Raw genomic sequence first — 14,504 nt, 5'->3', positions numbered from 1 at the left:
TTCATTCATAGTTAAAGACAGTAGAGGTTGAGTACTTTATTATCTAAAGATGATAAGTTAGAGTGTTGTGTTCATTCATAGTTAAAGAGAGTAGAGGTTGAGTACTTTATTATCTAAAGATGGTAAGTTAAAGTGTTGTGTTCATTCATAGTTAAAGACAGTAGAGGTTGAGTACTTTATTATCTAAAGATGATAAGTTAGAGTGTTGTGTTCATTCATAGTTAAAGACAGTATAGGTTGAGTACTTTATTATCTAAAGATGCTAAATTGTAGTGTTGTGTTAATTCATAGTTAAAGACAGTAGAGGTTGAGTACTTTATTATATAAAGATGGTAAGTTAGAGTGTTGTGTTCATTCATAGTTAAAGACAGTAGAGGTTGAGTACTTTATTATCTAAAGATGGTAAGTTAGAGTGTTGTGTTCATAGTTAAAGACAGTAAAGGTTGAGTACTTTATTATCTAAAGATGGTAAGTTAGAGCCAGTGGTGCAGTCGTGGTCACACGCGGTTACACGCAGTGTTACCAGATCACATGTGCGTGCGTGTGTGTGTGTATAAATCAGTTCTGTGCGCATGCACGTGGCGTGGCGTGTTACCAGTTCCCATATTACGACTGCACCACTGGTTAGAGCGTTGTGTTTATTTTAAAGACAGTAGAGGTTGAGTACTTTATTATCTAAAGATGGTAAGTTAGAGTGTTGTGTTCATTCATAGTTAAAGATAGTAGAGGTTGAGTACTTTATTATCTAAAGATGGTAAATTACAGTGTTGTGTTCATTCATAGTTAAAGACAGTAGAGGTTGAGTACTTTATTATCTAAAGATGATAAGTTAGAGTGTTGTGTTCATTCATAGTTAAAGAGAGTAGAGGTTGAGTACTTTATTATCTAAAGATGGTAAGTTAAAGTGTTGTGTTCATTCATAGTTAAAGACAGTAGAGGTTGAGTACTTTATTATCTAAAGATGATAAGTTAGAGTGTTGTGTTCATTCATAGTTAAAGACAGTATAGGTTGAGTACTTTATTATCTAAAGATGCTAAATTGTAGTGTTGTGTTAATTCATAGTTAAAGACAGTAGAGGTTGAGTACTTTATTATATAAAGATGGTAAGTTAGAGTGTTGTGTTCATTCATAGTTAAAGACAGTAGAGGTTGAGTACTTTATTATCTAAAGATGGTAAGTTAGAGTGTTGTGTTCATAGTTAAAGACAGTAAAGGTTGAGTACTTTATTATCTAAAGATGGTAAATTAGAGCGTTGTGTTCATTTTAAAGACAGTAGAGGTTGAGTACTTTATTATCTAAAGATGGTAAGTTAGAGTGTTGTGTTCATTCATAGTTAAAGATAGTAGAGGTTGAGTACTTTGTTATCTAAAGATGGTAAATTACAGTGTTGTGTTCATTCATAGTTAAAGACAGTAGAGGTTGAGTACTTTATTATCTAAAGATGATAAGTTAGAGTGTTGTGTTCATTCATAGTTAAAGAGAGTAGAGGTTGAGTACTTTATTATCTAAAGATGGTAAGTTAAAGTGTTCATTCATAGTTAAAGACAGTAGAGGTTGAGTACTTTATTATCTAAAGATGATAAGTTAGAGTGTTGTGTTCATTCATAGTTAAAGAGAGTAGAGGTTGAGTACTTTATTATCTAAATATGGTAAATTAAAGTGTTGTGTTCATTCATACTCCAAGTGATTTAGATGAACTTAAAATACATGGCATTTCAAAACTGACTTACATGGTTCTTCAGTGCAAGGGTTCAATTGATGTCTACACACCCTGTGGCTGATCTCTAGTTCACTGGACTTGAGAGTTAGACTAGGAGCGTTAGACTAGGAGCGTTAGACTAGGAGTGGTAGACTAGGAGCAGTAGACTTGGAGTGTTAGACTAGGAGTGTTAGACTAGGAGCATTATAGTAGGAGCGTTAGACTAGGAGCGTTAGACTAGGAGTGTTAGACTAGGAGTGTTAGACTAGGAGCGTTAGACTAGGAGTGTTAGACTAGGAGTGTTAGACTAGGAGCGTTAGACTAGGAGCGCTAGACTAGGAGCATTATACTAGGAGCATTATACTTAGGGATCGGTACCGAATTCGGTACTTTTAAAGGTACTTACCGAAACACGTCGGTACTACCGAGTATCGATTCATGTGAGATACCAAAAAAAAGAAAAAAAGATTTTTGGACACTTATTTTTTTTATTTAATTTTTTTTGTCAACGTTCACACGCACAATATACGCTTACCTAGGATTTGACTTGATTCAACAACAAAGCAGTCGGGGCAATGGCAAGCCGAAAACAGTTGAAAGTGTAGTTATTTGAAGTTTGGATTTTTTTTGACTGAGGTAGGTAAATTACATTTTTAGAGACTAAAGTACCGAAAAAAGGTACCGTTGGGTACCGATATCGATTCACAGGTACCGGTACCGGTACCGTATCGGTTCAAATGTGAAAGGTACCCATCCCTAATTATACTAGGAGCGTTAGACTAGGAGCGCTAGACTAGGAGCATTATATTAGGAGCGTTAGACTAGGAGCGCTAGACTAGGAGCATTATACTAGGAGCATTATACTAGGAGCGTTAGACTAGGAGCATTATACTAGGAGCGTTAGACTAGGATCGTTAGACTAGGAGCGTTAGACTAGGAGCATTATACTAGCGTTAGACTAGGAGTGTTAGACTAGAAGCATTATACTAGGAGCGTTAGACTAGGAGCATTATACTAGGAGCGTTAGACTAGGAGCATTATACTAGGAGCGTTAGACTAGGAGCATTATACTAGGAGCGTTAGACTAGGAGCATTATACTAGGAGCGTTAGACTAGGAGCATTATACTAGGAGCGTTAGACTAGGAGCGTTATACTAGGAGCGTTAGACTAGGAGTGTTAGACTAGGAGCATTATACTAGGAGCGTTAGACTAGGAGCATAGGCCTTCCCTCTTGTCTCATGAAGGTGGCAGGCTGGCAGGTCAGCTTACTGTGTAGAGAATGGGATCTATGGTGTTGTCATGAATAATAATAATAATAATAATAATAATAATAATAATAATAATAATAATAATAATAATAATAATAATAATAATAATAATAATAATAATAATAATAATAATAATAATAATAATAATAATAATAATAATAATAATAATAATAATAATAATAATAATAATAATAATAACAATAATAATAATAATAATAATAATAATAATAATAATAATAATAATAATAATAATAATAATAATAATAATAATAATAATAATAATAATAATAATAATAATAATAATAATAATAATAATAATAATATAATAATAATGATGATGATGATGATGATGATGATGATGATGATGATAATAATAATTGTAATAATAATAATAATAATAATAGTAATCATAATAATAATAATAATCTTTATTTCTATAGCACTCTAGTAACTCATGTTCAATGGAAATAACAATTCTTGATTTGAGTGGTGGTTCCCCTTTAAACACATCCTGCCATCTGCACGTCACTGTTTGCTGTGGGAACACGTTTCAGAGACTGTAAGTTCTTTTACGGAAGCAGATCATAGTCGACTCGCTGCTGGATGCTGTTGGCATTGTTCAGTAACAGCTTTGTTTTGTTTTACCTCTAGCCACTCATACAGGTACTGAAACCCAGGTTGGCTGGTCTGCTGTGGTTAACGCATCCTGAAAGTGCTTGATGAGTTGACGTGTGTGACCCTGTGTGTGTTTTTGTTTGCATGTATAATGTACATTCTGTTACCTCTGTTCCGCCCGTCTCATCACAGATCGACAAGCATCAGCAGAGCAAAGACTCTGTGTTCTTCAGGGACGGAGTTCGCAGGATCGATTTTGTCCTGTCCTACGTCGACGACAAAGATGGCGAGAGGAAACACGTAAGAAACTCGTTTACAGATGCACAGGTGTATGTGTGATTTTCATTTACACAGTTTTTCAGTATAGTGATAGTGCTAGTTCATAGTAACTAACGAGATGAGTCACTGAATATTATTCACCCTGAGCCGAATGTTTGTCCAGCTTTTTCCAAGTACCAGAGTACACAATTTGTCTTGGTTGGTTGTACTGGACAGAAGCTTTAAGAGAACAAATGGTGTTTTTTTGTAATATCTATCTGCATAGTTTAGACAACAGATCAGAATACAGTAAACACGCTCGTCAATTAAGTCAATTTCCCAGAAGTTCACTTCTACATTGAGATAACCTCTTGTGACACAGTTAAATAAGTCTGATTTGTGTACGTAGTACATGTAAAAGAAGCAGTGAAGCCAGACCAGCACTCTCAGGTTAAAAATTTAATGGCAGCCTGAAACAAACATGTTTCGGAATTATGTATTCCTTCTTCAGTGTTATAGCTTGCAATGCACTTGCAGTCAAGATAATGGTTATATACACAGGTGGTTAATGACTTGGCAGGAAATGACATCACAGCGCAGGTGTGCCTGAGTCTATTGGTCCTCAATGACAAAAGAAAAGACCTATCAAAATAGAGTCTGTTAGTAAATACAAATTATACAAATATACAACGTATAAAAGACATATAAAAAACACAAAAGCAAAAGCAAAAATTGCATTACATTACCATACCAGAAACTTGCTATGTAACATGCCCGTAGTTTATAGGGCTAATTGAGCCCCTATACTTATTTACATTTAACTTTCCTGCTCTCCGCGAAAATTCGACTGGCTTCGAAGAGGGTATCTGCCTTGAGAGGGCGTCTCGTCTGAGCTCGCCGCTGTTCCATAAGGATCTGGTTAACCCTCCTGGTCGACCGATCGTCTCTGGTATAGGTTCCGCTACAGAAAAAATCTCGCAATTTGTTGACTCGCATATTAAGGATTTGGCCTCTTCTCAGCGTGGTTATTTGAAAGACACTACTACTTTTTTGAACAAACTTTCGACCTGTAATATTAGTCCCTTGGACTTATTAGTTACCATAGACGTAGTCAGTTTATACCCCAGCATTCCACATGCTGACGCGCTGGACGCACTGAGTTTTTATCTAAACTCGAGAGAGGAATTACTCCCCTCCACAGAAGCGCTAGTTAATCTAGCCGACCTAGTACTAACTCGGAATTATTTTAGATTCCAAGATAAATACTACTTGCAAAACAGAGGCCTCAGCATGGGCTCCCCAGCCGCTGTGAACCTAGCCAATCTGTACATGTCCAAGTATGAGTCTGACCACATTTTTAATAATAACCCGTTTGAGAAATTCGTCAAATCCTATGTGAGATATATCGATGATATGTTCTTTATTTGGTCTGGTACATCGTCTGATCTTGATGCCTTCCTTGAGTACCTGAACACCTGCAGAGAAACTATAAAGTTTACATTAAAGTCTGATATACATACTCTACCTTTCCTAGATGTTTTGATCAAGAAAGCCCCGGATGGTATTTCTTTACATACAGAGGTCTTCAAAAAGGAGACAGACCGTAACTCGTTCATACATTATTCCAGTTACCACACTCCTGCCTTGAAAAATAGTCTACCTTTCAGCCAAATACTCCGTTATAGGAGAATTTGCGATACTGAAGATAGATTTACTACACAAGCAGAAGTCCTAAGAAGCAGTTTTCATGACAGAGGCTATAGTGTCGATTTGACACGTAAAGCCCTGAATAAAACCAAGCTGATCGATAGGGCCTCGTTGTTTATCCCCAAAAAGAAAAAAGAAAACACAGACAAAGTATCTTTCGTGTCCACTTTTAGCCCCATTAGGAGAGGCATACGGAGCATTGTCAATAAATATTGGCATATTCTACAGTCGGATCCAATAATAGGGACGGCGTTTCAACATTCGCCTAATTACTTTTATAAAAGACAAGCAAATTTATCCAACCTATTAGTTAAAACCGACTTGCCCGTAAGGAAACCTACACATTTTTTGTCTAATATCCCTGATGGAAATGTTCCTTGTCAAGCCTGTGTACAGTGTCAAGGCATGATCAAAGAGAAATTTTACACGCACCCGAAAACGAACAAAAAAATACCTGTTAAAGGGCGTATCACGTGTAATTCATCCAATCTTGTGTATCTACTAAAATGCCCGTGTGATTTTTCTTATGTGGGGAAGACAACCAGAGCCTTTAAAACAAGAATCAGTGAACATAAGTGTTCAGTGAGAAATTCAGATATAAAGTCGTCAGTAGCTAGACACTTTTCCAGGTGTAAACATACCGTTAACGATCTCAGATACATGGGACTTGAGTTAGTCCACAGGCCCGCGAGAGGGGGAGACAGTTACTGTTACAACGGGAATGTTATTATATCCACCTGTTTGATTGCATAGAACCTAGAGGAATGAATGAAGAGAACGTTTTAACCTGTTTCCTTTAAGTACCTTTTATCTATAAGATTATGGTTTAATCCAAGTGGTTGTTTCCTGCAAGAGGTATGTTTATCCTTTGATGCTTAATAGAAAAAAGAAAAAAGTATGTAAATAAGTATAGGGGCTCAATTAGCCCTATAAACTACGGGCATGTTACATAGCAAGTTTCTGGTATGGTAATGTAATGCAATTTTTGCTTTTGCTTTTGTGTTTTTTATATGTCTTTTATACGTTGTATATTTGTATAATTTGTATTTACTAACAGACTCTATTTTGATAGGTCTTTTCTTTTGTCATTGAGGACCAATAGACTCAGGCACACCTGCGCTGTGATGTCATTTCCTGCCAAGTCATTAACCACCTGTGTATATAACCATTATCTTGACTGCAAGTGCATTGCAAGCTATAACACTGAAGAAGGAATACATAATTCCGAAACATGTTTGTTTCAGGCTGCCATTAAATTTTGATTATATAATACTTAATGGGATTTCAGCACCCAGTGTCGTATCTTGAGAGCGCGGTCTAACTTGACATTTGTACGTAGTACATGCAAATACTATTTGCATGCTGATGAGAGTCCTTGGGTACATGTGTACCTGTGTCCGGTCCATCAGCTGTAGAGTGGTGAGTGTTATGTGTTTGTCACTACGCTGTTATTTTCCCCAACTGGACGTTACTGCTCTATGGCTGGGAGGCACTGTCTGCTTCGTCCGTCGGTCTCGACGTAGATCTCTCCCCCTCTGGAGTAGCGCTGTCGATGAGTCACCAGGCTGACGCAGGCCATGCTCAACAACACACTCACACTTTCCACAACCCAGCATGAGCAGCAAACAGGAGGTCCACTTCCTATGTTGGTCACTCACCAAAACATGCAATCAATAAATCGCCACAACACCGAAGGAGGTTTCATCTTTCAGAGCCACGTGACACTTAACAAATTCACTCCCCGATGGCTTTTTGTCTGCAGGAGAGACAGAGGGAGTACGAGGTCAACCTGAAGAAGTATGGCCTGGAGCTGGAGACAGAGGATAAATCGGTAAGAGTTTATCTGATTATGTCTAATCATGTTATGAGGAAGGAATTGGCCTGCAACATGATCTCTGTGTCCAGGCAGAGTTTTTTTTTGGAACACATATTGTTTTTCCTGCATTAGCGACGAATCAATACTAAAAACTCACCTCCTCAGGCAGAAAAAGAAGCACTATAGTTCCTCTTCCATTAATTCATTCATCCATTCAATCTATATTTAATCTGGAAGGATCATTGAGAGCAAGTTCTCATTTACAATGATGTCAAGAAATACAAAACATAACAAATACAAAAAAAGAAAACAATCTAGAAACAGAAAATCAATCCATTAAGCATTTAAAATAATTAAATAATAATAAAACAACTGCAGACTGTGGTGAAGTGGTTTGATATTAAACATTTAAACTGACCAATGGATACTAATGAATTGAATGAATACATTTAAAGTGCATTGCAAAGCATTCCATGTTTTTGGGGCACAGAAGCTATAAGCATATTTTCCTAATTCAGTGCAAACTCTGGGAACTTAAGTATAAAAGGCAATCATCAGAGTGAGTGTGATTATAAGCAGCATGTTGAACCAATAATACATATCTAATTTGTGACCATTAGCCTGAGTGCTTTTACATACTGAAAGACACCTTTTCTTTATTTATATTAAATGTTTTTATATCTTTATATTTTTATTGAGATTTCCACAACATAAAATAGACATTGAAATAAAATTTTAAAAAAGAGAGGGAACAACCAAAATAAAAGCTGCTGTATCTAGCAGAGGCCCACAGCTCTGATTATCTGTGACAAGACCACAAAAACTCTTAACAAACACAAACACATAGAACCCAAATGCTCAAATGTCAACCCAGGAAGGTGGGACATCCTGCTTCTCTCTTATATAATTCACAAATGGTCTGGTTTCAAGTTTAAGAGTCCAGCTCTGATGGATGAGAAGACTTCCAGTTGAGAAGGATGTAAACACGTTTTGTTATCTGGAGTTTTGTTCCAGAGATATTCTCATTGTTTTCTCCTCTTGTGCCAAAAATAGCTATCATAGCATAGCTGAACCACCATTTTGAACACATCTTGACAGTGTTTTCAAGATTTAACTCCAATAAGTGGACAGTTCTGGGACACTGTGCTAGAGATGCCGGTAAAAGAATGCATCTGTCACATGTGGGATCTAAATTTGGGAACATTTTAGATAATTTGAACTTTAAATGGGGAACCTTAAATTAAATGGGGAACCTTAAATTAAATAAGGCCGTGTCAGGCACAGATTGAGGCCATATATACCCCTGCCAGGGCCTCTCCCCATTGCTCTGCCATCAAAGCCACTCTTAAATGTCCCTCCCATGCCGACCGTATAATTTCCAGTGATGGGTTGTGTAAATTAGACAAGAAATCATAGGGAAAAGATATTGCACCCCTCCTTGAGGGCACAAAGAAAAACAGTCCACGAGGAAAGGAGCAAGTATTAACTTTAATGTGTAACTATGAGTATTAGTTTTAATATATAACTATGAGTTTGTAGGAATTTGAAGAGATGAGATTGTGTTTCATACAGTAAAAGAGTATTATTTTTCATATCAAAATATTGGTCCATAATAGAATGGGATTATTCATAACATAATGTAATGCTAGGGGTATTGGAGAAAACAATAGAGCATTCAGAGATGATGTCACATGACATTCAGAGATGATGTCAAATGACATGAAGTGTGTTCATACCCAACTTGGATTTTCTGTAGCAAAAAAAAAAGGAGAGAGCTCAGACGTTACACACCAAATAATATACCTGGAAATGTGGTAAGACCATTCCCCCATCTGGCTTCAGCTACTGCAAATAAGCTTTCCTGATTCTATGTCTCTTGTCCCAAATTAAACTAGGAACATAAAAGTAGGGAAAGGAGGCAACCCTTCGTTGTCCCCCGTTGTAGGGGGAAATATGGAGATCAGAGGGAGTGAAGGACACCTTTTCAACCACGTTTCACTCTCTTCCATCCCCACGTTAGGAGTCAGATGATGGGAAGACGTACTTCCTGAAGATCCACGCTCCCTGGGAGGTGCTGGCCACCTACGCCGATGTGCTGAAGATCAAGGTGCCCTTCAAGATCAATGACATCCCCGACAACCAAGAGATGCCGATGAACTGGCTGTCTACCCCCTGTCGTCTTCCCGATCACATCATGCACCCTGCACCAGACTACTTCACTGCCCCCTTCAACAAGAGCAAGACTGACTTCTTTTTCATCGACGACAAGGACACTTTCTTCCCTCCCTCGACTCGCAACAGGATAGTAAGGACGCCTCAACCGTGACTATATCAAATGTATTCCCCGCACACAATGGGAAAGCAAATTTGACAAAGTATTGTAGTAGTCTGCTTCAATAAGTAATATGTGAATAATAATGATAATAATAATAAGTAGCAGTAATAATAAGTATTAACCCGGTACATCTCTGTGGTCCCCTCCCCACCCAGGTCTACTACATCCTGTCCCGCTGTCCGTACCACAAGGACGAATGTGAGGATAAAGATAAGAAGGGGATCAAGCGGTTAATTAACAACGGCACCTACACCTCTGCTTTCCCCCTGCATGACGTAAGACATTTCACTGGACGTCCTAGTGATGAATAACTCATTTGGCACCACACTGTACCAGGGGCGACAGTGGCTCAGGAGGTAGAGCGGTCGTCTGGTAATCGGAAGGTTCCCGATTCGATTCTTGCTCCTCCCAGGAGCATGTCGAAGTGTCCTTGAGCAAGGCACTTTGGCACCTTACATGGTTGCCTCCGCGGTCGGTGTGTGAATGTGTGAATGTGAGGCATAACTTGTAAAGCGTTTTGGATAAAAGCGCTATATAAATGCAGTCCATTTACCATGGTGTCCATGATGGAATGTGCTAGTGGTCAACCGTGTCCCTCTGTGTATGTGTGTGTGCAGTCTAGGTACTGGACAAGATCAAGGGATCCGAACTGCGACAGTGAGCGATACAACCTATACAAACACTGGGCCACATTCTTTTGTTTCTTCAAGGAGCAGCCCCTCAACCTTGTACGGTAAGTGCTCAACACAGATCTCTAATTTGTCCTCCATACTGAAGAAGAAGAAGTCTTTATTTGTCATGCAGATTTTTAACACACACACATGCGATGGGCGACCCACAGGAACACACGCACACACATGCACTGAGTCGCTGATGAAATGTTCTCTGCACTTCCCATCCCGTCGTCCTTCCCCCCCAAGGGCAGCCGGGACCAATCGAAGTGCTCCTGTCCGTCTTCGTCAGGGACGCGACAGTGTTAGCGATCTGTTGTGCATGTTTTTCCATTGGGTTTATCTTATCGGGAGGGGAAACCCTTGCGAGCACAGGGAGAACATGCAAACTCCACACAGAAAGGCCCGGGAGATACCCCACCTGGGTAACTGGCAACACGGCAACCTGGTCCCCAAGCGGGAATAGAAACCAAGACCTTCTAGCTGTGAGGCGACAGTGTTAACCACTACACCACCGTCACCACTGAGACACCAACCTGGGAGAGGACTTTACAGCACGTGTTGTATTGTTCTTTTTCTCACACAGGAAGTACTATGGGGAGAAGATAGGTGTTTATTTTGCGTGGCTGGGCTTCTACACTGAGATGCTGTTCTTCGCTGCAGTGGTCGGGGTCATCTGTTTCACCTATGGACTCCTCACCTACGATGAGAACGAGTGGAGGTGAGATGAGGGCGAAAAGCTTTAAAGTCCCATTCAGTGATCCAAACGTAAACAAGTGGGTAGCCCCACTACACAAAAATAGACGTATTTTAATTCTCTAGTTGATTGACTGTACACTTGAAACAATGACTAACAGTAGGAAACAGGTAAATATGTTGACATTTAAACTGTGTTTGCTGTGTTTTTGGACTGTAATATGTGTGTTTATATGGTAGTGGTTGGAAACATTGGAGTGAAGCAGACTTATATTAAGATTTATTATGGGGTAAGATGTTTGTTGATGTTGTTTGTTAGGGCACTTCATGGTTTCTTTTCATCTTTTCAGTGTGTCAATATTTGATAAAAATTATCTTGTTCCCCATCAGTAAAGAGATATGTAGTGAGGAGATCGGAGGGAACATTGTCATGTGTCCACTGTGTGACAAGAAGTGTGGCTACTGGAAACTCAACTCAACATGCAACTCGTCGTGGGTAAGAGATCCTTGCTTTGCAATTAGGTTGAAGGGTTTATGTAAAAGATTCTATTGTAACTGTAAATAAATCTCATATTTATCCAATGTGTTCCTCCTTCAGCAATCACACCTATTTGACAACGTGGGAACAGTGTTCTTTGCCATATTCATGGGGGTTTGGGGTGAGTGTATAGAGGTAATTGCTTATTAGCTATTTCAGAGTGCCACCTAGTGGGAGCTGACAAACCCTACACGATATGGCCACACAGCAACCTGTAGACAATTCATTCAAAATGACTAGTGCTTCTAAACGACAGACCCAACAGATGTATGAGTGAAAACTGCCACGACTAATGTGAGACAGCAACATCTGGTAGAAAGTTTTGAAGCTTAAGTGAAGTAAGTACTGTACACATATTTTTGTTTATGTAGCAGATTTTAATACAGATGATGAGTAACAACCTACCTCACAAACAAAGATCGAAACTAAAACAACTGCACAGCAACAAACACACTTTACAAAAACTCAAAACCTAGCCCTTATTTAGTAGTAGTAGTAGTAGTAGTAGTAGTAGTAGTAGTAGTAGTAGTAGTAGTAGTAGTAGTAGTAGTAGTAGTAGTAGTAGTAGTAGTAGTAGTAGTAGTAGTAGTAGTAGTAATAGTAGTTTATTCAGTCATCATCTCACACAATACAATATACACCATCATTTAACAATATTTGATTTTACAGTGACTGAAAGGTAGACTGAAGCATAATGCTTATATATGCCTGTCCTATATTCTTAACAAAAGTTAAGACTCCAAAACAGTATTCTAAAAGAAAATAGCAAAACAAATAGTGTTATTCACCCTTGTAGTTTTCAAAAATAGCTTTATAAACCATTTTCTTAAAAACCAAAAGCGAATTACTCATTCTTAACTGTATATCAGCATTGTTCCACAAGTTAAACCCAATAATAGAAATACACCTCCTTTTAATCCCTTTCTTATCTTTTTGAACAGTAAATTTACAAATATCTCTCAAATCATATTTTCTTTCATGTATTGAAAATAACCTTTGCACCCCGTCTGGGAGTAACTTTATTATTTGCATAGTTTTATAATAAACCAAATCATTAAATTTCATAATATGAGACTTTATAAACAATGGATTTGTGTGTTCATAGTAACCAGCCTTGAAAAGGTTCCGAATGGCCCGCTTTTGCAGTAAGACTATTGGATTTACTGTCTTTTTAAATGTCGACCTCCAGATTATAACAGATTAAGAAAACTCCTGAAAATAAAGAAAGAATAAATAAAAAAATTATTAAAAAAGCAGTGACTGTACATGCATATTGCATACACAACTATTTATAGATATTTCTTTTCATTTTATACACTTTCACAGAAATACAATTCACAGAAAATGAAACATAAACCCACAACACTCCCCCGCCCACCCAACCACCTCCCCTGCATCCCCAAAACACGAAGAAGAAAATAACATTGAGCACAAATAAATTACAAATGAATAAATAATACTATAGTAGAAACAAACATATGAATACATAATACTATAGAACCAACAAAGCAAAAATAAACAAGTAAATAAACAAATGGAAAAAAAAAACACAACTTTTCTACATACTACCAGGACTCTCCCTTGACCTCCACTCTCCCCCCTGCAGTGACCCTGTTCCTGGAGTTCTGGAAGCGGCGCCAGGCCCGTCTGGCGTACGAGTGGGACCTGGTGGACTTTGAGGAGGAGCAGCAGCAGCTGCAGCTTCGGCCGGAATACGAGACAAAGTGCACCAGCCGCAGGATGAACCGCGTCACCCAGGTGCTTGTGTAGCCATGGCTCTCTAACGTGCGACACCGAGGAACAGAGCCATGTCTGTTTAGCCTCTGTTAGGGTTCAGTGGGTACATATGTTTTAGGAATTGTTATCATTTTAAGTACCTCTATTCATGTGATTCAGACACAGGGGACAGTTTTACAGATATCGATAACCTCTAACCCATTTTGGGGGGTTACAGAACAACAGTAGACACCATGTAGAGGTGTTATACACCATCTGAAAGCTGGGACCCTGAAGATTAATTTGAGATGCAATTTTCTTCTAGTCATAAATATGTAATAGACATGTTTTGATTTGAGCCAATTCAGATTTTCAACGTTTATATTGTACAAGGGTATTAATTGTGCGTAATAGATGTGCGGTACATTTTGGGTTGATACCATTAGTTACACAGATTATTTTAAATAAGATTTAAGAATGATTGAGAATTGAGAATATTTCTAGACAAACCATACACTATCTTATTGGCCCAGGTCTCTAATCTCTGATTGTAAAGTGTCATGGTGCTGTATCTAACCTAGAGGACACATTTTATACAGTGGTACAGTGAAAATAGTGGTATCTATGGATCCCTCAATGTCACTCTAGTTTCATGTGATTCCATTATCTTTGAGGTACAGCCTCTGAAAGATAGTAATGTCAGCCCCGGATTCAGAGGGTTAAAGGAACAACATTATGGGAAATCTGCTTACCGTCTTCTCCAGAGTTTGACAAGAAGATAGATACCAATTTCCTCTCTGTGTGTTCAGTAGAAAGCTATCCGGCCGCAAGCTAGCCTAGCTTATCACAAATGAATGGAAGTGGAATGCGTAGAGGCTTTTTGTCTGACTCTGGAGAAGACGGTAAGCAAATTTCCCATAATGTTGTGTAGCCCGGGAAAAAGTTGCTATCAGTGTACACTTCCATAGAGAAGAAAATCTTCACAAAGACTGGGCTTAATCCATATTCATGAAACTGGCCCCACTTGTTGGAGAGCGGAGGATAATATCGTAACTTTGGGAGTAATGACAACAACACGGTTGGCGATCCTGTTGTTGTTTTTTTGTTCATCAGCTGTAAATAGGCTCATGAGATAAACATTGCCAGACAGGGGGGCTGTACATTGACCGCATCCCACCCACCT

At 38.5% G+C, this 14,504-nt stretch overlaps 1 protein-coding gene across 2 annotated transcripts in view; it reads left to right on the top strand.

The window, feature by feature from the left end:
• The window catches only part of ano5a (anoctamin 5a), a gene marked incomplete at its 5' end in the record, with an annotated part of 70,385 nt that overhangs the window by 34,157 nt on the left and 21,724 nt on the right, over window positions 1-14,504 (top strand). For both annotated transcript variants that reach the window (XM_084334244.1, XM_084334245.1), the window contains 9 exons: window positions 3,777-3,884; window positions 7,312-7,380; window positions 9,386-9,670; window positions 9,856-9,975; window positions 10,318-10,433; window positions 10,958-11,092; window positions 11,458-11,563; window positions 11,666-11,726; window positions 13,212-13,363. In XM_084334244.1, coding sequence (XP_084190370.1) covers window positions 3,777-3,884; window positions 7,312-7,380; window positions 9,386-9,670; window positions 9,856-9,975; window positions 10,318-10,433; window positions 10,958-11,092; window positions 11,458-11,563; window positions 11,666-11,726; window positions 13,212-13,363 — 1,152 coding nt within the window. The remainder of the gene's footprint in view (window positions 1-3,776; window positions 3,885-7,311; window positions 7,381-9,385; window positions 9,671-9,855; window positions 9,976-10,317; window positions 10,434-10,957; window positions 11,093-11,457; window positions 11,564-11,665; window positions 11,727-13,211; window positions 13,364-14,504) is intronic.

This window comes from Notolepis coatsorum (assembly GCF_963971535.1).
Source record: "Notolepis coatsorum genome assembly, chromosome: 18".
Taxonomy (NCBI): domain Eukaryota; kingdom Metazoa; phylum Chordata; class Actinopteri; order Aulopiformes; family Paralepididae; genus Notolepis; species Notolepis coatsorum.
Note: the sequence above shows the minus strand (reverse complement) of the source record. Positions and strands in the feature narration are given on the sequence as shown.